Below are 24,539 nucleotides of genomic sequence, written 5' to 3'. Positions count from 1 at the left end.
ACCACGACTGCTACTTAAAACCGGCTGTCCCCTGTGCGCCCGTCGCGCATCCGGCTTCGGATCCAGTTCTGGCGGAGGGGAGTGAGGTCGGGACAGGATCTCGGCGGGGAAGGGGCGGGAGCCCGGCCGCACCCACATCTGCACCGGGGCGTCCGTGGGCTGCAGTGGGGAGGCGGGGGGCAGGGGTCTGAGGAAGGCCCCAGCCCAGCAGCAATAAGGCCCCTGAGCCCCGCTGTGGCAAGTGTAGCCACCCTGCCCAGGGCATCCCGGGTCGGGCGCCTCACTGTGACCCCACCCCTGCTGGTCAGTAAATTCCAGAAGCTCCAGCCTCCGCTTCTTCTCTCACCTGACCTGGTGACCCCTCGCGTCAGCCATGAGAGACAGACACTGTAAGGTACCATGTCAAGTTTTTATTAGATTCTGGATAAAAAAACCCCAACTCCACTTGAGGGAGAGCTGTGGCTCCTCTGGGCCAGGGCAGTCCCCCAGCACCGGACGTCCCTGGCCAGTGGCCTCAGGCGCAGCCAGCCTGGGTTTATCACCATTCCGGTGGGTCTATCACGGTCACAGACGTGTGTGAGGCAACCCCCTCTCCCCAATACAGTGGTGGGCAGCTCTGACTGGGCGGCACAGGAGCCTGCTCTGCTCACTCCGTGCTCAGTTCTGGTCCCGGGTGGGACTGGGCAGTCAGGCCCCCACCCATGCTGGCCCTCCCCAGCCAGCATCACAGCCTGGAGGGGGCAGACTGGGGGATTGCCCACCACAAAGATGCCACAGCTGCAGCTGGTCCTGAGCAGAGGCCTTTAGTGCTGACTGCGGAAATATTAAAAATGCGGGGGAGGTGGGTGGCCACGCAGTGCCCCCAACGGCTGCCAGGAGACATGGGCACCTGGGTGCTGGTGCTTCCTCTTGGCGACACCGTGGGGCGTGTGCCCCAGGCGTCCAGGCCCAGCTCACTCAGCCCGTGCACTCCGGAGCGGAGGCTGGCTGCCCTCGAGCCCAGCTCTTTCGGCCTTCAACCACTGCATCTTCTGCTGGTGCTGCTGGATGGCGTCCTGGACCCGGGCATCCATCATGGCCTCAGTGAGGACCCCGTCCTCCGAGGCATATGCCATGGCCTAGCAGGGAAAGAGCGCTGAGGGAGGGCACCAGAGAGGCTGCCTGCACGAGGCAAGGGTCTCCCGGCCTCAGGCTTTCAGGGCCCACAAGTCACCAGGAACTGTCTATCCTGCAGGACAGGGCCAGACCCACCCTTGCTGCCACTTGGCCCCCACCGGTGAGCCCGTCTCTTGGAGATGCCCTCCACAACTGGAAGGCCTCCTGCGGGGCGGGGGAAGGTAGAATACAAAGCCTGGGATGCTGAGTCCACCAGAGAGATGGCTGGCCAGCACCCTCCCCCTGGGCCTGCACTCAGCCTCAAGAGGATACTGGCCTTTCTGACATGCCCACAGCACACTCCTCACCCCCCGTGCATGTAAGTGTGCCCACACACGTGTAGTCACAGGCGAATCCGCAGCCTAGGTGGCTGCCGTCCCGGTAACGCCCACGGCCCTGCCTGCGTCCCGGCTGCCATCAGGCTGCCTTCTCGCCCACTGAGTTTCTCAACGACTTGCTACAAGCAGAAAGCCTGAGGCCAGCTGTCAGGAAGCAGCCCCCCACCCCACGCCCTGACCTGGAGGGCCCCTCCTTCATGGACAGCAGAGCTGCCCTCAGAGCCAGGGCAGAGAGCAGAACCACCATAGGCCATTCGGGGGCAGGTCCATTCTGACACCAAGGGGACGGCAAGGATCCGGGCAGAGAGCTCCCCAGGAGCGCCAACAATTCCGACTGAGTCAGAGTGGCCTCACCAGGTCAAACTGCCCCCGAACACTTAGTAGCTGTCATCCACCAGGACCTACCTCTCACAGGGCCCCCACTGTCTGCAAACAGTCCTCCCAGAACCGTGGGCTGCTGAAAGCCAGGCCACTGCCCAGGAATCCCACTCCAAACTTTGGCAGGCATGGGTGCAGGCACCTAAGTTTTGCTACTCGGGCCCCTGTATTGTCCACATCACCTCAACTACCAGGCAGGTCACCTGTGGCCAGGCCGCCCCCCCTCCCAGATGACACAGTGCCCCACCTGCTTCCTGTCACCTAGCCTGTCACTCTGCCGGAGGTGTGACACACGGCCAGTGTGAGGACAGCACTCGGTGTCCACCAAGCTCAGGGGGGCCTGAGCCAGTCCAGCTCTCTCCCTCCAGCGACCTGAGCGGCTTTGGCCCATGTGGGGCATCGTGAGCAAGTTCCCACCATCTAAAATGATCAGTTGCTCTGCTCACACAGGCTGGCCCTGTCCTCAGGACATGGCCGTCCTCAGTGCCAAGGCAAAGCTGTGGAGAGAGGGGCTGCCCCTGCCGCCTCTTCAGAGCACACGGGCTCTGAACAGTAGGAGAGGACAGAAGGGAAGAGACCTACGGGGAGCGCTCTGGCCTTGGGGCTCGCGTGGGTCAGGGTCTGAGCTTTCCTCGCGGAAAGGGGCAGGTAGAGGGAGTGCAGCTGCTCCTTCTGGAATCTCAGAGCACCGAAGCTGACACGTTCACCCAAGGGGCTGGCCTTAGTGATGCACTTCCAAATACATGAGGAAAAGGGGAAAACAGTGACTTTGCCGTGGAGAGACCTGGCGGCCACCACCATAAGCAGGTGATCCAGGCCAAGGTCTCTCTGATGTCATGTGGATGTCAGGTACCCCTGATATGATGTGACCAGAAGGGCACCTCACCTCTGGGTTCTCCTGAAACCCACAATCCCAGTCTAATCATGAGAAAAACATCAGACAAACCCAGAGGGACCTTCTACGTAACACCTGACCAGCCCTCCTCAAAATTGCCAAGATCATCATAAACTAGGGACATGTGAGGAACTGTCACAGCCCAGAGGAGCCTGGGGAGACCTGACAACTGAATGTAATGGGGAATCCTGGATGGGGTCCTGGGGTGAGATGGAGTCCAAGGGGGAGGCAGTAGTGATGTGCAAATGTGCCTCGTGATGAGACATTCACAACAGGGCAAGGGGGCAAGAGGCACACGAGAGCGCCCTGTGCTATCCCTGCAAATTTTCTGGGAACCTCAAATTACTCAAAAATATTTAAAAGTTTATTTTAAAAAAAGGCAAGGGGCCAGCTCGATGGTGTAGTGGTTAAGTTCTCGCGCTCTGCTTCGGTGGCCCGGGGTTTGCAGGTTCGGATCCTGGGCATGGACCTACGAACTGCTTAGCAAGCCATGCTGTGGCAGCGTCCAACATATAAAGTAGAGGAAGATGGGCACAGATGTTAGCCCAGGGCCAACCTTCCTCAGCAAAAAGAGGAGGACTGGCAACAGATGTTAGCTCAGAACTAATCTTCTTCACAAAAAAAAAAAAAAAAAGAGGCATGCCCTGGACCTGATGGCTTCACTGGTGAATTCTACCAAATGCTCTGCAAAGAACTAACACCAATCCTTCTCAAACTCTTCCAAAAAACTGAAGAAGAAGGAACACTTCCTAACTCATTCTATGAGCATAACCCTGATACTAAAACCAGACAAAAACACAACAAGAAAACTACAGACCAATACCCCACTATGAATATTGACCCAACAAAATATTAGTAAACCAAATTCAGTAGCATATTGAAAGGATCATACACCATGCCCAGGTGGTATTTACTCCTGGAATGCAAGGATGGTTCCACACAGGAAAATCAATCAGAGTTAACATGTCACACTAACGGAACAAAGGACAAAACCACATGGTCATCTCAATTGATGCAGAAAAAGCATGTGGCAAAACTCAACACCCTTTCATGATGAAAACACTCAATAAACTAGGTATAGAAGGAAATTTCCTCAACATGATAAAGGCCATATATGAAAAACCCAGAGAAAACATCATTTCAAAGGTGAAAGACTGAAAGTTCTTCCTCGAAGATCAGGAAGAAGACACGGGTGCCCACCCTCACCACTGCCATTCAACAGAGTACTGCAAGTTCTAACCAGAGCAGGTAGGCAAGAAAAAGAAAGAAAAGGGATCCACATTGGAAAGGAAAAGGTAAAATTATCTGTTTGCAAGTGATATAATTTTATATGTAGTAAATCCTAAAGATTCCCCCCAAAACTGTTAAAAGTAATAAATTCAGCAAAGTGGCAAATACAAAATTAACACACAAAAATCATTATGTTTCTATACAGTAACAGTGAACAATCCAGAAAGAAAATTAAGAAAACAATTTCATTTCCAATAGTATCAAAAAGAATAAAATACTTAGAAATTAACTAAGGAGGTGCAAGACTTGTATGCTGAAAACTACAAAATATTGCTGAAAGAAATTAAAGAAGATAGCAAAATCTAGGAAGATATCTGTGTTTACGCACTGGAAGACAATACTGTTATGATGTCAATACTACTCAAAGCAATCTATAGATTCAGTGCAATCCCTATCAAAATTTCAATGATGTTTTTTGCAGAAATAGAAAAATCCATCCCAAAGTTCATATGGAATCTCAAGGGACCCTGAATAGCCAAATTAATCTTGAAAAAGAACAGAGTTGGAGATCTCACACCTCCTGATTTCAAAACTTACCAGAAAGCTACAGTAATCAAGTCAGTGTGGCACTGGCATACAGACAGACACACAGACCAATGGAATAGAATAGAGAGCCCAGAAGTAAACCCTCACACGTACGGTTAAATGATTTCCAGCAACGGTGCAAGACCATTCAGTGGGGAAAGGATGGTCTTTTCAACTAATGGTGCTGCGAAAACTGGATATTCATAGGCAAACGAATGAAGCCCTACTCCTACCTCACACTACATACAAAAATGAAACCAAAATGGATCAAACATCTAAAGTAAGACCTCAAAGTATACAACTCTTTGAAGAAAACCCAGGGGAAAAGCTTCCAGACACTGGATTTGGCAATGATTTCTTGGCTATGACACCAAAAGCACAGGTGACAGAAAAAAAAGACATAAATTGGAATTCATCAAAATTAAAAACTTTTGTGCGTCAAAGGACACTAAAAAAGGCAACCCACAGAATGGGAGAAAATATTTGCAAATCACATATATGAAAAAGGATTAATATCCAGACTATATAAAGAACTTGTAAAACCCAACAGCAAAAAAACAAACAACCCAATTCAAAAATGGGCAAAGGACTTGAATAGACTTTTCTCCAAGAAGACATACACATTACCAATAAGCCCACATAAAGATGCTCAGCATCAGCAATCATTAGGGAAATGCACATGATAACTACTATGAGATACAACCTCACACCCACTAGGATGGCTGCTGTCCACAAAACACAGAACAACACATGTTGGGAGGATGTGAGAAGCTGGAACCCTGTGCACTGTGGATGGGAATGTAAAGTGGTGCAGCAACTGCCGGAAACACTATGGAGGTTCCTCAAGCAGTATATGCAGAACCACCATATGACTCAGCAATCCCACTTCTGGGTGCACACTCACAGGAACTGAAAGCAGGGTCTGGAAGAGATGTTTGCACACTCATGCTCACAGCAGCATTGTTCACACTCTGCCAAAAGGTGGAAGCAGCCCAAGTGTCCATCAGCGGCTGAATGGATTAACAAAATATGATATATCCACACAACAGATTATTATTCAGCCTTAAAAATGAAGGAATTCTGACACATGCTACATGGATAGACCGTGAGGACATTATGCTGAGTGAAATAAGCCAGTCACAAAAGGATAAATACTGAATGATTCCACTCGTATGAGGTACCGGGAGTCATCAAATTCATACAGAAAGTAGAATGGAGGTTGCCGGGGGTTGGGGGAGGGGAATGAGGTGTTGGTGTTTAATGAGGACAGTTTGTTTGGGAGGCTAAAAAAGATCTGGAGGGGCCGGCCCTGTGGCCTAGTGGTTGTTCGGCATGCTCAGCTTCAGTGGCCCAGGTTCGGTTCCCGGGCATGGACCTACACAACTCGTTGGCGGCCACGCTGTGCCAACAGCTCACATACAAAATAAAGGAAGATTGGCATAGATGTTAGCTCAGGGCAAATCTTCCTCAGGAGAAAAAAAAAAAAGATCTGGAGACAGATTGTGGTGATGGTTGCATAACAATGTGAACGTGCTTAATGCCACTGAACTGTACGATTAAAAATGGTTCAGATGGCAAATTTTATGTTAAAAAAAAAAAGGCAGTAAATCCCCATGACAGGTGAGCTGGGTGGTAAGAAGTGTGAACTCGCACTAACAAAACCACTGCGGTGGGAGCAGAAGCAGCAGTGGGTCTGTGCCCCGCCACCAAGGTGGGCTTCAGGGGATAAGTGCAGAGAGGTGCCGGCACACAGCCTGGAGGGAGGAGCTCCACAGCACCCAGCTCCAAGCCCTGCGCCTGGACACAAAGGGAGAAGGGTCAGGGGAGACGACCACACTCCTCCGGAGATGGTGGCCCCTCCTCTGCATCTCCCTCTTCTCTCCCAGGAGAGGGCAGGACTAACAGCCAGGCCTCGTACTGAGCTGACCAGTGACCAGACACACCCTGGTGTGAGACAGACACCCAGGGAGAGCGCCACTGGGTTCCTGGAGTCCACTCGCTTCCTCCCGCACGCGTGGGGTCTGATCATCCCCAGCTCTCCATCCGCCAGGCACGCGGTGGGCCTGTCACCTGGTTTGGGTAACGAGATGTGAAGAGAAAGGAGGTGTGCTGGGTCTTGGTGGGAATGTTGAGAGCCAGAGCATGACCCACTGTCGGGCTGAATGTTTGTGTCCCCCAAATGCATACATGGAAGCCCTAACCCCCAGCGTGGCTGTTATTTGGAGTTGGGGTCTCTAACGAGGTAATGAGGGTGGGGCCCGATCCCTGTAGGACTAGCGTGCTTATAAGAAGTGACACCAGAGTGCTCCGTCTCTGCCACACAGGCACAGCGAGAAGGCGGCCGTCTGAAAGCCACGAGGAGGGCCCTCACCAGAACCCCACCCTGACCTGGGACCTCCAGCTTCCAGAAGCGTGAGAAATACATGTCTGTGTTCAAGCTCCCTGGGCTGTGACATTTCGTTATGGCAGCCGAGCTGACTAAAACACCCTTTTCTCCACTTTGTTGGTTGTGGAAACAGAGCTACCCTCATGAGAGTCCTTAGCAAGGACAGCCTGGAGCAGAGCCCACCGCTGACCCACGTCAGTCGCAGTTTGTGATCTGAGTCTGTTACTGCAGCAAAACCTGGCTCAGGCTAACACAGTCCCCGTGAATCTGGACTCCGACATGCAAATCAAAGTAGATGTCTGTTTACTTAATAAAATACACATGGGCTCAGAAGCACTACTAACTGTACAGTGGCCGGGTTGCCACAGGGCCTCAGACACAACGAGCAGGGGCCCTGTGGAGGCAGCGATGCTGGCACAAAGCTGGAGGCTGGCTGTAGACACGAGCTACTCAGCACCCTCCACCCAGCAGGGCTCCTCTCCTCGGCAACCAGCAAGAAGCGAATGCTTTCTAGATGGCTGCACCCGAGGCTCCTGGGGGTCAACTGGCTCCCCTGCCCCGGGATGCCCGTGGAACCGCTGCTGGGACATTTTAGAGAGGCAACCCTGGTGTCGGGAACAACAAGAGCCACTAGGGCCTGTGTGCCCTGAGCCCCAACACGGGGATGGAGCCAACAGTGAGCCTGTCCTCAGAGCCAGAACACCCAAGCGGGCGTCACGAACGGAGCTGACAATCCTAAATGCCAGAAGTCCCCAAGTGGGAAGGAGACCCCAGGCCCCTTGTCACGTCAGAGCCACTTTCCGGTTCCTCATCTCCTCTGCCCTCTGACGAGCCACAGCTCTTGGGACAGTCCACATCTGATCCAGGCTGTGTCCCCCTGGCCCTCCCACCCGTCTGTAGAGTCACCTGAGCCGACCGCCCTGGGCCCCAGCTTGGGACAAAGTCCAGAGGTTCCTGAGAAACTGAGCATGGGCCTGTGGGACTCTGACGCCCATATGACATGTGACTCGTTGCCAGAGAGCCCGTCTCGTTCAGAAACCCATCTGATTTGGACTAAAACATAATGAGGTGGGCCACAATATGCAAAGCCACTGATAGCCCTGCCCCATTCTCCCCGCTGTGGGTGCAGAGGCAGCTGGTGGCTAGAAAGTAGGACACCACATCACACCTGGGTGCAGAAAACCCTTCAACAGAGACACCTAGGGGGAGGCAGGTGCCAGCACGGGCTGCCTTCAAATGACTCTGAGGGACTCTGGATGGGACCAGCTCCCACCTGTGGGACGCATGTCCCCAACTCACCTGCCACGCCACAGCAAGCTGGGAGATCTCCCGGCCCGACATGCCCTCCGTCAGTTGTGCGATCTCTGAGCACTTCTTCCCATAATCAAACTGCGCCAGCTTCAAGCGCCTGGTAAGGAGGAGTTCCCTAGTGATGCCCAGGGCACCCACAGGGAGGGAGGGCTGGGACATCTACTAGGGTGTGTGTGTTGGGAACCCACGGGCAGGGCTCCCATCCAAACACCCCTCCTTTTAATGAACCAAACTCTGCCCCAATGTCCACTCTTGGTGCCAGGTCACCCGTTTGGCCCTTCCTTCCCTGCTGGGCACTTCCCTTCCTCCTGGAGCCCGAGGTGGGGTCCAGGCAGGGGCTGTGCAGGAAGGACGGCAGTGCTTGGGGTGCTCTGGGGGTAGCTGCAGGGCCAGTCAGGATGTGTGAGAATGGCGGGGCTCCTTGAGCGTGCATGGCCCCACTGCGCACCCCTGGGGGCAGGGCCACGTCCCGGTCCCCCTCACTCCAGACCTCACCCAGTGCCCAAACACGGCAGCTGAAATTCCATCAGGGATGAGCTGAAATACGTGAGCAGGAAATCAAAGGGAGGACGACCAGCACTCTCGAATCAGAGCAGTGTCACACCAGCATCCATGCACCCTTGATTCCCTCCCCATTCAGGTCTGGCTGAAGGCCTGAGAGGAACCACTCAGACACTCATGGAAAAGGCCTCAGGAACTCAGACCGCATGCAGCGTATGGGCTGTGGTCAGGCTAGGGTGGGCCATGGAGAGGCTGGGAAGACTGGGGCCCACCGGGGCCAGAGGAGGCAGCAGCCCAGGTAATGGAGCTCGAGGGCATGGGGCAGAGGGGCAGCAGGAGCAGAGGTACAGGTGCAACCCAACTGAAAGGGGCAACAGGGGCAGAGGGGCAGGCAGAGCCTGACTGAGAGGGGCAGAGGAGCAGAGGGGCAGGCGGAGCCTGACTGAGAGGGGCAGAGGGGCAGACGGAGCCCAACTGAGAGGAGCAGAGGGGCAGAGGGGCAGAGGGGCAGGTGGAGCCTGACTGGGAGGAGCAGAGGGGCAGAGGGGCAGGTGGAGCCCAACTGAGAGGGGCAGAGGGGCAGAGGGGCAGGTGGAGCCTGACTGCAAGGAGCAGAGGGGCAGGCGGAGCCCGACTCAGACGGGCAGAGGAGCAGAGGGGCAGGCGGAGCCCAAATGAGAGGGGCCAGAGGGGCAGAGGAGCGGAGGGCAGAAGGGCAGGGGGGCAGAGAGGCAGGCAGAGCCCGACTGAGAGGAGCAGCTGGCTGTGTCGCCAGCGACAGGAGGGATTCAGGTCAGTGCTGCTGAGATCTGGCCCCTGGAGGTGGTTAGAAATAGACCAGCCCTCACTGATGTGGAGCAGGCTGCACGAAGTGGTGAGAGGGTGGCCCGGACCGAGTGTGGAGGGCTCCCCACCACCTGATGGGCCATGCAGAACAGGGGCCCCAGGCTCCTGTGAGTCAGGGTTGGCAGTGGACAATGGTGAGAGTGCAACTCCATGACCGATACGGTGGTCTGAGTCAAGCTCAGTGAATGTCCAGCAATTGGCCACCGCGGCCCTCACTATCCGGAGCCTGACTGCAGCTCGGGGCCTGAGTGTTCCCTTAAAGGCCTCACATGGTGAAAGCACTTGTGTAACGAGTAGAACAGGACAAAGACACCAGCTAGTCCATGACGACGGGCTACTGAGTCAATAAGCTGGTGGGGAGCAGGACAGAGGCATGGGGGCTGAGCAGGTGGACAGGACAGAGGCCAGCAGGGCCTCTGGAGATGGAGCCCCATGTGAGACCACAGGGTCAGGATTAGGTGCACCAGTGGGAGGAGGTGCTGGAGGGACCCCAATAGGACGGGACAGGGAGCAGCCATGGGCCGTCCAGGACACTTACTGCTTTCCTTCTGTGGCTGGTTTAAGAACATACTTGTCAAAATACATTCTCACCAGGCGCTCCCGCTCCTCCAGCCGTGGCAGGTCGAAGCTGACCATCTCGTCGATGCGGTCATTGATGGCCCAGTCAAACTGCTCGGGCTGGTTGCTGGCCAGGACCAGCATGAACCTGCGGCCAACAGAGACGGCGCAAGCTGAGTCCCTGCTCCCCAAGGAGGGGGGCCTCTTAAACCGCACTGGACAGTTTTCTAACACAATCTATTTGGCAACTTTTTAACCCAGAAAACCCCAGGAAGACCCAGCATTGCTCTCTGCTATCCATCCCTCCCTCCGACAGCTGTTCCTGCCCCAATTCATGCTTCTCCTCAGGCCCAGCCTGATGGAATGGCCATGTAAGCCTCGCTGTGCAAAGGGATGGGGACCCAGGGTCTGAGACAGACCTCTGCCCCTCCTCCAACAGGGCCTGGAGATCAGCTGAGTGGAGCTGCCAACTCAGCAGGGATGTGGACATGCCTCCCGCGGATCTGGGGGGTGTGGGGGGGTCTCTGCTGGCAGCAGCCACAGCAGGTGAGGGCAATGAGTCTGAGATGGCAACCACACAGAAGACCGGCAGCGCTGGGTGTCCCTTGGTGAACAGCGGACAGGGGACAGAAAGGGCCTCGCCAATGCAGAAGAGCAAGATTAGGGATCTAGAAAGAGCCAGCCCATCCTTGGGGCCACCTGCGCCCAGGGCACCCGGTGTGGGGTGAGCACCCAGACAGCCCATCTCAGGATGCCAAGGGCTGGCCAGAAGCCAGGGGCAATGCCCTGTGGACGAGGACTGGCCCTGGCTCTGCCTGAGAGATGCCAGCACATCTCCTCAGTGGTCCCCACAAACACCCCACTGTGCCTTAACTGGCCATTCCCATCACACGGGTGGACAACACAGGATGTCCCAGAGCGGGGAGGCTGCCCAGGCACTGTGGGCACTTGGCATGTGCCTGCCCTATTCCTGGCCCTGTACTGCAGCAGCCGTGTAAGCTCAAGCAGTGCCTCAGTTTCCCTCTGTGGAAGGCTGCTGTGAGGATGAAACAGGACGATGCAGGAAAGCGCTCTGCACACAGGGCCTCGCGCCAGTGGGCGGCCCTCACTTGCTGCTGTGCTGGCCTGTCCGGTGCAGGAACGCGTTCAGGGTGGCCCTGAGGTCCTCGCTTATCTTCTCCTGCAGAGAGAAGACAGCCGGCCTGAGCAGCAGGGTTCTGCAAGCAGCCAAGGGGAAGTTAAATCAAGGCCCTGGGAAGACATAGCCTCCGCCCCTTCAGGAGCAGGAGTGTGATGGCATCTTTACAAACCTAAACTTGAAGAAAACTCTGAAAAATGCCACACGTACAACTTCTGCTTCTCAAACACAATTTACAAAGAGAGCGCAGCTGAGGAACAGGTTCCGGTCAGGCCTCAGTCACAAACTACCAGTGACCTTCCCAGAGTGCACAGACGTGGCCTGGGAGGATGGGCCCAGCCATGCCTCACTCTGCTCACGCCACTAGACACGCTGCCCCTGACTGTCGCCTGTGGCTAGCCCAGCCCACGAGGCCAGACAGAGATTTTCAGAATACTCACAGTCGCTCGCTTCCTGAGGAAGGCGTCCGCTTCGTCCACGAAGAGCAGCAGGCTGTGAAGGGGAGGGGTCCGCATGAGGTGTGGGTGGGGCCTTGTGTGCAGAGCCTGGCAGATGCCGCCCAGGACAGGCGCTGCCCTGTCAGGATGCTAAAGCACTGATCACACTGAGACCCACACCCACCGTTTCAGGAACCCAAACCACATGCCGCCCTCAGCAGTCCTGGGGATCCCAGACCTCAGCCTCGGATGTGCCAAGTGCCGGGGTCTCAAGAAAGCAACTAGAACGTGCACAACCGCCTCACCTGGCACTAAATTAAACACTCGGCTGGCAGCCCCTCGTCTTTTTATTTTTTTGCTGAGGAAGACTGGCTCTGAGCTAACATCTATTGCCAATCCGCATCCTTTTTGTTCCCCAAAGCCCCAGTAGATAAATGTATGTCACAGTTGCACATCCTCCTAGTTGCTGTATGTGGGACACGGCCTCAGCATGGCCGGAGAAGCAGTGCGTCGGTGCGCACCCGGGATCTGAACCCGGGCCGCCAGCAGAGGAGCGTGAGAACTTAACCACTAAGCCACGGGGCCGGCCCCTGGCAGCCCCTCATCTTAAACATTTTAAGGTCAGAAGCACTGAGAGGCTCTTGTGATGAGCACAGACCACCAGGAACCCAAGCTTGGGGTGAATTTCTCCCTCAGACCCCCGCCCCCGGGTGTTGCCAGATGGCAGAGGCTGCTCTGGCCTCGTGCAGGACCACGGGGACAGGCTGTGGGGAAGTCACTGACCCCCTGACCAGCAGGAGCCTGCTCACCCTCGCCGGCTGGTGCTGGCCCAGTCGAAGACCTTGTGCACAGCAGTCACACCGTCTCGCCCCATGGGGGCCACATCCCCACCCGTCATGATGGCGTAGTCCATGCCCGAGTGCAGTGCGAGTTTCTGGGAAAGAAGGGGCGGGCGGGGAAAAGGCAGCGTGCATCTCGTGTCCTCCCCTTATAGCCTGCCAGTCTGCCCCTCTGCCCCCACCCACTATTCGCAGCACAGGGGGGCTGGCTGTGTGTGGAGACGCCCCTTGCTTGAAGAGCTGGGGAGGGGTTGCCCCTCCCACGTGCCCTGACGCCCAGTGCCCATTCCCCAAGAGCCGTGGCTGTAGCCTCTGCCCATGGCACCCCCCACCCCAGGCCAGTGAGACCCCTGAGGGACCCTAGCCCCACCTGCACAGCCATGTGCTCTCACCTTGGCAAACAGCGTCTTGCCGGTCCCAGGAGGCCCATACATCAGAATGTTCCTGTACAGGCTCCTGTTCTTCTTGGTGTTCCTCGTCGCAATGGCAATGTCCCGCACACGTGCCTCCAGGCTGGGCTGCCAGGGAACACAGCAGTTTGCGGGACGCCCTCCTGCCGAGTCTGACCCTCCTGGGCCAGCACAAGAGGCAGCTTATCCCAGGTTGGGGCTCAGATGGCAAATTCTACCCCAGCTACGGCCCCTGAACAGCAGTGCCACTTACGCTGAGGACAACGCCCTCCAATGCGTCCTGAGGCTTACTGAGGAGCCGCCTGCTGACCTGCGGGGGGACGGTCAGGGTCATCAGCAGAGCCCACGGCACAGCCCCCAAGCACTGGCAGCAGCTGGTCTGCCCCGTGGAAACACAACTGCCATGGAGCTTGCGCTCCATGATACGTGTGCCTGGGCCCTGCTTCAGAACACTGGAAGGTGAGGCCATCTGTGTTGCTGGGCTGGGTGACTCACAGGTTCTTTACTGACCTTCTTCTCAATCACCCTCAGCGCACGAGCAGTCAAGAGAGAGGTCCAGCCGCAGACAGCGGGGGACACACTTCAGGAGGGGCACGATTCGAGGAGGCAGGCAGCTGACCCCGAGCTACTTCCAGTGACTTTCCCAGGAGCCCAGGATTTTGTAAAGAACCCAAAGGCTACCTAGGGGGATGCTCACGTCAACAGACCCAAGAGGCGACTGAGCAGGGAAAGGGTCCCCCAGTGTTGACGAGGACAGACCACCCCCAGGGACAGCATGGAGGAGGAAAAAGCGAAAAGCAAATCCAACGTGCAGGAGGGAGCGGACAGGACTCGTGTCAAGGGGAAGGAGGACACGTGTTCACAGTCTGGCTATGACGCCAGAAGGGACGCGGGGACACAGCCCCAGTGAGGCCCGGACCCACAGTCACCTGCAGCGGGTGCCGCAGCGCCTCCAGCACCGTGATGCGAGAGGTCTCCCTCACCAGGGACGGTTTCCCCAGCCGGGCCTCGACGTACCGCCCTGCGACGGACGTGGCGTTCTTGGCGGAATAGACCCCGATGGCCAACAGTGTCAGTCCGGCCACCTAGAGCAGGGCAGAAAGAAGGTGAGTGACGCCCACCCCACCGCACCACTCAGCAGTCGACACAGCCCTCACTGCCTCATCCTGTCCCATGCCGAGTGATGGCAGAGTCTCCAACCCCAAATCCCTTACCAGCTGACACTCAATTACATATGACTGCGGAAGAAGGTTCCAGATAAGCAAGATATCAAAAAGCTTATCAGAAACGCCCTTTCTCAGAGAGCTACTGGAGGGTGTGTTCCAGCAGGCCTAAGAAAGTGTCCAGGCAACAAGAGCTCCAACCGTGAAGAAGTGAGGGGACTCCTGGGGTGATGGGGGACAAACCAAACACCACAGTGGGAGCACAGGCACAGGACACTCAACTGGGAGCTGCAGTGAGAGGCTCCCGGAACCTACACCAACATCTAAAAATAGAACTAAAAACTATTCCCCACAAAATGAACAGCTCGGCCACCACAGCAGGCAGCAATGACTCAGACCATATGAATGAGGTTCTTAGGAGACGAGACGGCGAAACTCGGGCCAGAGAAGGGGCACATGCCAGGAGGAGGCAGGGCTGGGGCCGGGGCTGGCTCCTGGCTCTGATTCCAGCAACCTTCAGATGGTGTCCTGCCTCCTCCAGCAACCCCCTCCGCATGTCTATCCAGCTTGCTAGGGAGGTAGACATTCGACTCAGGGACAGCTGATCAAACAGGAAGGACAGCCGGGGGGGGCTTTGCGCACCAATTCTCAACAGGGTCTGTCAGCGGGCAGCCAGGACTGACCACTAGCCCACAGGGCACCCTAGACGGGCGGGATTCTGAAGTGAAGACAGACGGAAGGGACTTCACCACCATAGGTGACACGAAGGTGCTGTCTGGATCCTCACAGGAACAGACCGCCAGAGGCATGTCTGGGACAGCTGGAGAGACCTGGAGCAAATGGGGCACTTTAAAATACTCCAGGAAAAAATGACCGGTGAAATGGATGTTCTGGAAAGAACGGCTCCAATTTCATTGCAAGACAGCGCTCCTCATCAATACCGAGAGGCAGTGCCGGTTACAGACTCCTCCCCAGGATGCCGCAGCCCCTGGGACAGCGAGGCGCGCAGCACACACTGAGCACCACCTGTGTGCTGGGCTGGGGCACCGAGGACACAGCAGGAGCAACGCAGAGCCCCGCGGTAGGGACGGGCAAGGAGGAGAGTCAGGCAGGAGACGAGCGTGCGGGGGGCTGGAAGGCTCGGTGCGGGGTTCAGACCCAGCACAGCCAAGCCCACATCAGCTCTGCCCTCTCAGACCTGGACGTATGCCCCTCCTGGACCTGCTCAGGGAGGACACAGGAGCCACGCCCACGGCCGTGCACAGCAAGCAGCCTTGACCTGAGGCCAGGTCCGCCTCCTGCATGAGTTCTGGTCTGAGCAGTGGTGCCTGGGGGAGGCAGGACAGGGTCAGCTGGGAGGAGGCTGCAGCCCTGCAGCTCACTGTGTGAAGCAGGGAGCAAAGCAGGGAGCAGAGGGCATGGCCAGGCCTAGACCCACACCCAACTCCAGGCGGCCCAGCTCAGACGCCAGGGAGGAACTGCCGAGTTCACCTTGCCCCGCCAGGCCACAGGCTGGATTCCCCTGGACCCACTTTCAGCAGGGCCTCCACTACGAGCCGCAGCTCCAAGGGCAGGGGTCCCCTGCGTGTTACTTGACACACATTTGAGAAGAATGCGATGGGAGCCCTTGTACACCCCACATCACTGGCCCAGCTGGGTGACTCCAAGGGGCTATTTTATGAACCAGCAGTCTGACCAGCATCAACTTTCCTGGACTGGAGCCCTAGCTCTACCTGCTTTCCTCGAGGCTCAGCCTGACCTTACCCCTCATCACCCCCAGTGAGGCTGGAGCGATACCCAGAGCAGGACATTTGCGGAAGGGGCTCCAGGGACACAGTGGCCCCGGATGCCTGGCAGTGCTTCCTCGGGGCACAGCCGCTGCACTAAGGATCAGTGGGTTCACTGTCTGACCCTCGTTAGGGTGTCAGTCCCACATGAGCAGGTACCAAGTCGGCCTAGAACAGCGGAGAGCACAGAGCCGACACACAGGAAGTACTAGTGGAGGCAGTGGCTTTTCAGGAACTAGTTCTAGCCAACGCCCCCTCCGTCCTGTGTGCTGAGCAGCCCTGCAGCACAGTGCACAGACCACTGGGCTTTTAGAATGTGTGCCCAGAGCCCAGTGGCCTTGGTGGGCTGACGTCTCCTTCCCACTGGAGGGTGGGAAACCCTCCCAGAAGCTTGGTTGGAAGGGGGCTCCCTGCACGTCTCCCTGACCCTCAGAGTCTCAGCTGGGTCCCACTGTTGAAGCTGCCAGGCAGGTCTCCAGTTACATTTTCCGAAGGGCAGGAGCTTCTAAGATGTAAAATGAAGCTCTAGCACCCCCGTCCTACTTCTTCCTTCCAGTCAGAAGATGAGAAAACCCAAAAGGGTTTCGACGCCTTTTACTGAACGCCGCCAGGGCCAACACTGAATCATTCTAAGTCCCCCAAACCAGAGGCCCCATCCATCAGGTTGACTAGGAGAGTGGAGCGGGAGGGAGCGGCAGCAGCAATTCCTAAACCACAGGCTTGCTCAGCGCCCCACCTGCGAACTCACACCGCTCAGGACAGGGACGAGGCCCAGCGGGGGCCCTGGCACAGACCGTGGGGAAGATGTGGCAGTGGTGTTTACCGTGGCTGTCACTTTGTCCCAGTCTGTAACAAAGGCACGGAATCCTTCGCCAAACAGGGTGCCAGCTGTCCTGTAGGGGAAGCAGTGACATGACCAGGAGGGCAACGTGGCTGGGGAAAGGGCAAGGGTTCCAAGAGGAGTCTTCCTCGCCCATTACACCACCGATGGCTCTGCTGGGGGCCCTCCAGAGACGTGGCCTCACCTGATGGACTCCAGGATGGTCTGGCGGTGCTCGGCAGCCTTCAGGCGGATCTGCTCGCGGATGATGTCCGCGTTCTCACGCTCGGCCTTGGCCCGGGCACGTGCCTCAGCCTCCACCCGCAGCATCTCGTTCTTGTGCCGCAGCTCCATCTCCCGCTCCACGGTGGCTGCCCGGGACAAGGCAGGGAGAGCTGCGCTCAGCTCCCAGCCCCGTAGCCCGGCCGCGCTCTGCTCACTGTGGACCACCCCCAGTGCCAGGCCCCTCCAGTGGGCTGGCTCTCAACAGAGGAGCCCTGAATTCAGACCCCAAGGCCTGGGCAATCCTTCTCACAGGACAGTAACTCACATGGAACCCTGGGGGTGCCCAGCTGCCAATGAAGAGCAGGCCCCAGAATGCCTAGCCCACCCCGGTTTCTGCTATGAAGCCCCAGCCGCAGAATGCAGAGCCCCCAGCATGGGTCTCAGGAAGCACACAGATTAAACGCTACTGGGGATCCATGTGCCTAAAGCAGCACCTTCCCATGCCTACTGCCTGCTCGTCCCTCGAGCGCTTCTCAAGCCACGGCCTCTGGGGCAGGCTCCAAGGACACAGCCCCAGGCAGAGCGGACAACTCTACCTCGCCGCATGGCCTCCTGCTTCTGCACAGACTCCTCCTGCTTCCGTAAGTTCTCCTCATTGAGAAGTTGCTGAGAAGAAAAAAGGGAAAAGCTTTCAAAATTAGGAAACAACCAACATTGCTGGTCGACCGCTCGGCCCATAGGGAAGCTTCCACCACCCCGGGGGCTCTGACCTTCTCAGGGACGGGCGCCCCAGGGCCCGCACACCCCACAGCCTGACACAGGTGGGGCTGAACACCAGCCAGCACATGCACGCACTGTGGGGCACGGTTCAAGAGCCCCTGCCCCCAGCATAGCTCGGCCATAGGGCAGACCTCGGGGCACCCACAGCCCTGACTCATGGCTGTCCTCACAAAGCACTGTTTTTTGCCTGACTGTTAAACTTACAAGCTATAATACCCACAACAGTCACAAACATTTGAACCCCCACCCCATGAACTTGTCACAGCCAGGTTCCCAGTCAGGTCCCAACCGGGAGAATCCTCAGAGTGGCCGGAGCCTGCCTCTGCTGGGGAGGCCACACAGCACAGTGGGGCAAGAGCCTAGAGGCATGTGCCTCCCATGTGCGTGCGCAGGTGTCCGAGTAGAGCTCCCCCAGGACCCAGCACTTACTGCCCGCCCCTGGACTCCGGCCCACCACCTGCCCCAGGAGAGGCTCTGCTCTCGGCGGGGACAGAGGAGGGCCTCTCAGTGCAGGCGCGCCGAGCTCACGTGCCCCAGGAGACAACCCCTGCTCTCGGGGGGGACAGACGTGGGCCCCTCAGTGCAGGCGTGCCGAGCTCATGTGCCCCAGGAGACAACCCCTGCTCTCGGGGGGGACAGACGTGGGCCCCTCAGTGCAGGCGCACCGAGCTCACGTGCCCCAGGAGACACCCTCTGCTCTCGGGGGGACAGAGGAGGGCCCCTCAGTGCAGGCGCACCGAACTCACGTGCCCCAGGAGACACCCACTGCTCTCGGCGGGGACAGAGGAGGGCCCCTCAGTGCAGGCGCGCCGAGCTCACGTGCCCCAGGAGACACCCCCTGCTCTCAGGGGGGACAGAAGAGGGCCCCTCAGTGCAGGCGCACGGAGTTCAAATGCCCCAGGAGAGGCTCTGCTCTCGGCGGGGACAGAGGAGGGCCCCTCAGTGCAGGCGCGCCGAGCTCATGTGCCCCAGGAGACACCCCCTGCTCTCGGGGGGGACAGAAGAGGGCCCCTCAGTGCAGGCGCACAGAGTTCAAATGCCCCAGGAGAGGCTCTGCTCTCGGCGGGGACAGAGGAGGGCCCCTCAGTGCAGGCGTGCCAAGCTCACGTGCCCCAGGAGACACCCCCTGCTCTTGGGGGGTACAGACGTGGGCCCCTCAGTGCAGGCGCACCGAGCTTACCTGCTGCCTCAGCTGGTCCTCGTAGCGCTGCCTGGCCAGCTTGTCCTGGTACTGGGCCCTCTAGGGAGGGAGAGAACAGCGTGAACACAGCTCAGCTGGAGAAGCAGGTGGACGCACCCGGAACCAACGTCTGGACCCCGACTCCACTGGCGCTGTGGCCTGAGATGAGCTGCCCACTTCCAGCTGCTGAGTTAGCGAGCACACACTCGCGCACACATGGGCTCCCCATCACACTCAGTGCTGAGGAATCCATGGGTCTTAGATGTTTGCACAAGGTCATCCCAGGGCCTCGATGGGTCAATAACAGACCCAGACTGCATTTGGGCCCATGGTGCACCCCAAGAGCTCCCCATCCTGGTCACCCAGGCTTCCCTGTGCCCGAGTGACCCCATGGCCCTTACAGCCTGGTGCTGCCGTGTCTCCTCGCTCAGAGTCTTCCTCCGTTCCTCAGCCTGCACGCGGATCTGCTCGCTCTTCAGCTGCTCCACAGCGGCCTCGTATTCCTACGGCACAGACCAGCTGCTGCGAGCCCAGGGCCTGGTAAGGCCTCGTGCTCAGGACTTTGAGCTCAGGGCCCATGCTACCTCAACAACCCTCTCCTGCATCCCAGGTGGGCTCCGAAGGGGCTGGACAGGTCTGTGCAGCACCTGGGCAGGGCAGGAGGTGCTTCCAGAAAACACAGCCTGGACCAGCACCCCCACAGGCCCATTGGGTCTCAGCTGCACCCGCACCAAATCCAGGAGGACCCAGACCCGCGGGCAGAGAGAAGTGCCAGGAAAACGGATGGGGCTGGGTCCCAAAGGATGAGACAGTCTCCTGGGGTGTCTATCACTCCCCTCCTTGACACTGTTTTCACACTGGCTTATGTCACGTGCTCACTTTTTGACAAGCCTTTACAACAGCCAAGGATGGAGGGCAGAGTGTAGGCCTTTTCTAGGCTCACTATGCGAGTGCAGAGAAACTAGGTGAGAATCTGCCCGGGGAGACCAGACCATCCTCACCTATGCCTGCCCTTCCCGGTGGTTGTGCTGCAGGAACTAAGGCCACACACTCAGCGCCTGTCTTTGACCTCTCCCTGTTTCCCTCCAAACCATGAGCTAGAAGGCAAATGCGGGAAGGAGGTGCCTGAGTACCCACTGCTCTTGGGCACTTCTCTCTCAAGGACCCTCCCAGGGCCGAGGGCACGCGGTCCACCCCAGCCAGCACCCACCCTCCACTCACTTTGAGCTTGGACTGCTGCTCCAGCTGCAGAGTCTGCTCCTGCATCTGCGCGAGACTCAGCGCCTCCTTGGCGTGTCCTGCGGGAGGGCGGGCATCAGGGCAGCGGTGCACCGGGCGAGCATTCATGTACTCACGCCAAGGGGTTTCCAGGGAGACCACAGCTCGCCTCACCCACCCTCGTTCCTGGTCAGGCCTTGTTCAGTGACCCTTCCCTCTGAAGGCCCCCTTCTCGTCACCTGTGTCTTCTCTATCCCCAAAGGAAAGCCCTGCATGCCAGGTCCTATCCCCCGGGGGACTGTCACGTTCTGGAGTGAGGGCTCCATCAGAAGGGCTGGCCTAGGCCTCTCGAGAGGAGGAGAGCCAACATGGCGGCTGTTTCCTAATTACACAAAAAGCAAGCCTGTGGCCAGAATGTCCTTTATTTCCTATGGTATGTACACTCTTAAGCCTTCAGTACCTATCATCATGGATCTGCTATCAAGCACAAGCAGGCGGGAGGATGAATAAGTAAACGAGAATTAAATCAGAAACAAGCAAAGCATGCTGGGTGACGGTTCTTCACCCCGTGTGTCATAAGCATCTTCTACATGTATTTTGCTCATAAGGTGGGGTTCACACCTGTCTACATTTGAGACTTCCGATACTCTCCTAGTGGGAAAACCCTACGCATCAGAGCTCTCAAATATTTCTGTGATGATATGGTTCTCCCGTGCACGGTATTTTACCAAAGAAGTCTTCTACCATGTGAGAGCGCGGGAGGAAGGTGGGACCCGTGAACCTACCTCCCCAATGCTACAATGGCCCCAGCTGGCTCCCTTTGCTTCCCACACGTCCATCCTTCTAACCCCCCACAATCCATCTTACTTTTTGAAGCCTTCAAAGTAAGCTGCAGACCCTAGTACTGGTCATCCCCAAACTTCAGCAAACACATCATTAACTAAAGTGTAACATCTGTTTACAGTTCTGGTTTTTTCTTTTTGGAGTTAAACTACAGCTGTAAGCACACCCACGCATTTAGACGAGCGTGGCAGAAGCTTTTGTATTTGCATGGTCTGCTGGGGTGTGCGGTTTGGCATGAACATAGTGTCAAAGCTTGGGGGGGACCCTCAGAGCTGGTCAGGATTGGGCTGCTGCCACCTCCTGGAGCCCCACTACAAGGCTCTCCCCTGGGTCTCTGGTGACCAGAGGCACAGATCACGTAAGGAAGGCACCAGAGTCCCGTCCCGCTGCACTGTGAGCTTAGAAAGCCATGAAGCCAAGGGCTGAACAGACTTGGGGAGCCCCTTTAACAGCTGACTCAGACTGGGAGGGAGTGGAGATCTCAACAGACAGGAACACGGGTGTCACAGGCCAACAATGCTGGGACCGAATCCCAGCTGCACTGTTTACTCACAATGTGACCTTTGGCAAACCAGGTTAACCTCTCTGAGCACCTCACCTGAAAATGCAGTGATTAGAGTTCCCTCCCTCCCTGACTCCTGGAGGAGCGAAATGAGAGAAAGCAGGTAAACTGCTCAGCACAGGGCCTGGCACCACGTGCCCCACTGACCACAAGCTGCAATTTCAATACCAATGACAGCAGTTCATCACCTTGAAACCCTCCTGTACCAGGAGACGTGCTTCCAGAGTGTCGGTTAGTACCTGCTGCAGGCAAGGAGCTCTTTTAGGCACCCACCTTCCTGGAGCACACAGCCCAGTGGACGGGGGCACAGAGACCGCTCAAGGCCAAGTGTGCTGCTCAGGCCTCACAGGAGGGCCCAGGAGACCTGGGGAACAAGGCAACGTTGGGCTGGGCCCCGAGGAACAGAAAAGGCGGTCACGCTGTCAGAAGCAGCCAAGGACATCTCCAGTCTGCTTGGAGAGAGCAGTGAGGTCGAACAAGAGCAGGCTCAGGCCAAGCTCAGCAGGCACTGCTGCCTGTGAACTGGAGCATCTGGAGAAGATGGACTTGCAAAGGGGCACAAAGCACCCTGGGAAGAAGGGTTTCAGGATAGGAAGGGGTGGCACATGAGGGTGAAGCTCTCCCACTGGCCAGCAGTGAGGCCAGGAAGGAAGGCAGGGACAAAAATGAAGTAGAGTCCACACTTGGCACAGAGTATTCAGATGTGGAGACTGGGGGACTGATGAGGGGACCATAACTCCAGGCGGTGGCCCCTGGGGACTCTGCAGGAGATGCTGCTTGGTGGGGAAATGACAGCTTGATCACAGAAGAGCAGAGGCCAAAGCCCTGGGGACCCAGGGGAGAATGTTCTGGGGCAGGAGCTCTGGGCGGCCAGTGCAAAAGACCTGGGAGCAATTCGGAGGCATGAGTAGACAAGGAGGGAGCTGCTCCTCTCAGACACACCCAAGGCTATTCACACAGGCCCGTACAACTGCATGGGGCTGGGGGCCAACAGTCAGAATTCAGCCTCCAAAAGTGGGAAAACTTTGAAATTCTGGGCATGGTGAATGGATGAAACGCCAGGAATTGGAGTAGAGAGCTGCTTCCCGATTAAGCCTTTAACAAGAACTTAGATCACATCTCAAAAGTCTGTTATCCCCGTGAAGTGCCTTGAAGCCCATCCATTGTTTCTCAGCCCAACCTGACAATTAAGATTATCTACAAAGTTTAATACAGCATCTCCGGTGGGGGGTGTTCCAGCTAGGCCTAAGGAAACAGGCTGTCCTGGGTCTGGACACAAATATCTAAATGTTTTGAATGGCCCCCTGGGGATCTGAGAGCCAGGCAGGCCCAGAGACCTTGGCTCAGGATGTTCTTGTAGCCACCAGGGGAAGGGCGGGGATTGAGCAACAAAGTGCCAGGCCTCTCCCTCCTGAATAGGGAAGACTCTGCTTATACCTGCTTACAACAAGGCTTCTCTACAGGATCTCCTTTGAAAAAAAGGCAGCTCTGTTTAAACAAAAGTTTGAGATCACTTATATTGTTTCAATTAGTATTTATTCACCATCTTCTACATTCCAGGGTCTTAAACACACACTACTTCTTGAGACAAATCGTTAAGGCCACAGAAGAAAACAAAATTGGGAGAAAAGACGTGGGCTTAGCAAAGGTCCAGTCACTGCTGATGCCTTGCAGGCCCTGGGTCAAAAAAGTCATCAGGCTGGGCTAGGGTTGTCTGACCTGCTGCTTTACAGACTCGCCTACCTGAACGCCAAGGTTTTCCGATAATACTTGCAAATCTGCTATATTCTCCTTAAAACCAATGACCCTCAAGTGTGCTTCCCTCCTTAAGTGGAAACTTGCTAGCAACCACCAACAAACGGGCCCCCCCTCTAGCCACGCCATGGCCGTTCCACGTGGAGGCAGCAAGAGGCGGAAAGAGCTCCAGCACTGGCAGTGACCGAAGACTAGGGTCCAGCTCCGGCACCTGCTACCTGTAACCTCCGCAAGTCCTCTCTACACCGGTTTCTCCACCTGAGGAACATGTGGCAGCTGGGAAGCTGTGAGAGGGTGACAGAAGCCCAAACCTCCCCCCACCAGGGTGGCTCTGGCAGGAGCGTTCCTGGAGACCAGCCCCTCACCCGACGAGCGAGACTGCCGACAGCCACTTGCCGCCTGACGGTTCGCACGACCGAGGGGCTACAGACTGCAAATGGGCGCAAGCCCGGGCGCCCGTAACATGGCTCTCGGCGGAGGAGGCCCCCGCGCCCCGCCCGCGCCGCCACACTCACGCGAGTGCTCCAGCTCGCGCGCCGCCTTTGCCGCGCGCTCAAGGCCCGTCGGGTCAAAATTGCTCCATTTGTCCTTGGGCGCTGGCCGGTCCCCCGCGCCGCGATCCCCGCCGCCCTCGGCCCCGGGCTGCGCGGGCGGCAGGGACAGCGGCGGCCCCGCGCCTTCGCCCTTGGGGCCCTTGATGCCGAAGAGCCACGACATGGCCCGCGAGCGCCGAGGGCCGCCGCAGCCACCTGGACCCGAGGCCCAGCAGACGCGCACGTCTCCGAGCAGCCTCCACGCGCCGCGAGCCGGCGGTCAGAGCCACTGCGCAGACGCGACACACGCCCCTTCCTCCCGGGCGACGGAAGCGCGTGAGGGTCGCGGCCCTAGGATTGGCCCCGAGGATCGTGACGTCATCAGCATCGGCGCTGCGATTGCTCGTGCTGGTTCTGGGGGCGGGTCGGGGCGAGGCGCCTGATGCCGGGGGCCGGTCAGGGACAAACTTGACGGGCTGGCGCGTGTGCGCCCCGTGTTACGTCAGTTCCCCGTAGCAATGGCACTACGTCCCGTTGCTATGGGCGCCCACAGAGTTCCGGACGTGGCGGAACTCACGGCGGCGGCGCAGAGGCAGGTGCCCAGGCGGTCGAGGGGGTTTTGGTGGTCGGGGTCCCAGCGACGCCGCGGTGAGTCCCGGACCGAGG

At 57.6% G+C, this 24,539-nt stretch overlaps 1 protein-coding gene across 4 annotated transcripts; it reads right to left on the bottom strand.

The window, feature by feature from the left end:
• Positions 1–394: 394 nt before the first annotated feature.
• On the bottom strand, positions 395–24,127 carry LOC131412706 (ATPase family AAA domain-containing protein 3). Of its 4 annotated transcripts, XM_058552649.1 has the most exons (17): positions 23,856–24,126; positions 20,184–20,260; positions 19,364–19,465; positions 18,963–19,022; positions 17,599–17,668; positions 16,983–17,148; positions 16,781–16,850; positions 13,937–14,092; positions 13,261–13,317; positions 12,990–13,115; positions 12,568–12,692; positions 11,762–11,813; positions 11,293–11,363; positions 10,164–10,331; positions 8,267–8,375; positions 5,486–5,591; positions 1,125–3,259 (listed from the first exon to the last, which is right to left on the bottom strand). In XM_058552649.1, the coding sequence occupies exons 1-17, from the start codon at positions 24,055–24,057 to the stop codon at positions 3,174–3,176; spliced, it is 1,803 nt and encodes a 600-aa protein (XP_058408632.1). In that variant the 5' UTR covers positions 24,058–24,126; the 3' UTR covers positions 1,125–3,173. The 4 variants fall into 4 exon arrangements, with proteins under 4 accessions (XP_058408633.1, XP_058408632.1, XP_058408634.1 ...); XM_058552650.1 differs by lacking the exons at positions 1,125–3,259; positions 5,486–5,591 and adding an exon at positions 395–1,118 and having other exon boundaries at positions 23,856–24,123; XM_058552651.1 differs by lacking the exon at positions 13,261–13,317 and having other exon boundaries at positions 23,856–24,127.
• Between the last annotated feature and the right edge of the window lie 412 nt (positions 24,128–24,539).

Source organism: Diceros bicornis, chromosome 13, assembly GCF_020826845.1.
Source record: "Diceros bicornis minor isolate mBicDic1 chromosome 13, mDicBic1.mat.cur, whole genome shotgun sequence".
In the NCBI taxonomy this organism is placed as follows: domain Eukaryota; kingdom Metazoa; phylum Chordata; class Mammalia; order Perissodactyla; family Rhinocerotidae; genus Diceros; species Diceros bicornis.
This window is presented reverse-complemented; position numbering and strand designations above follow the sequence as displayed.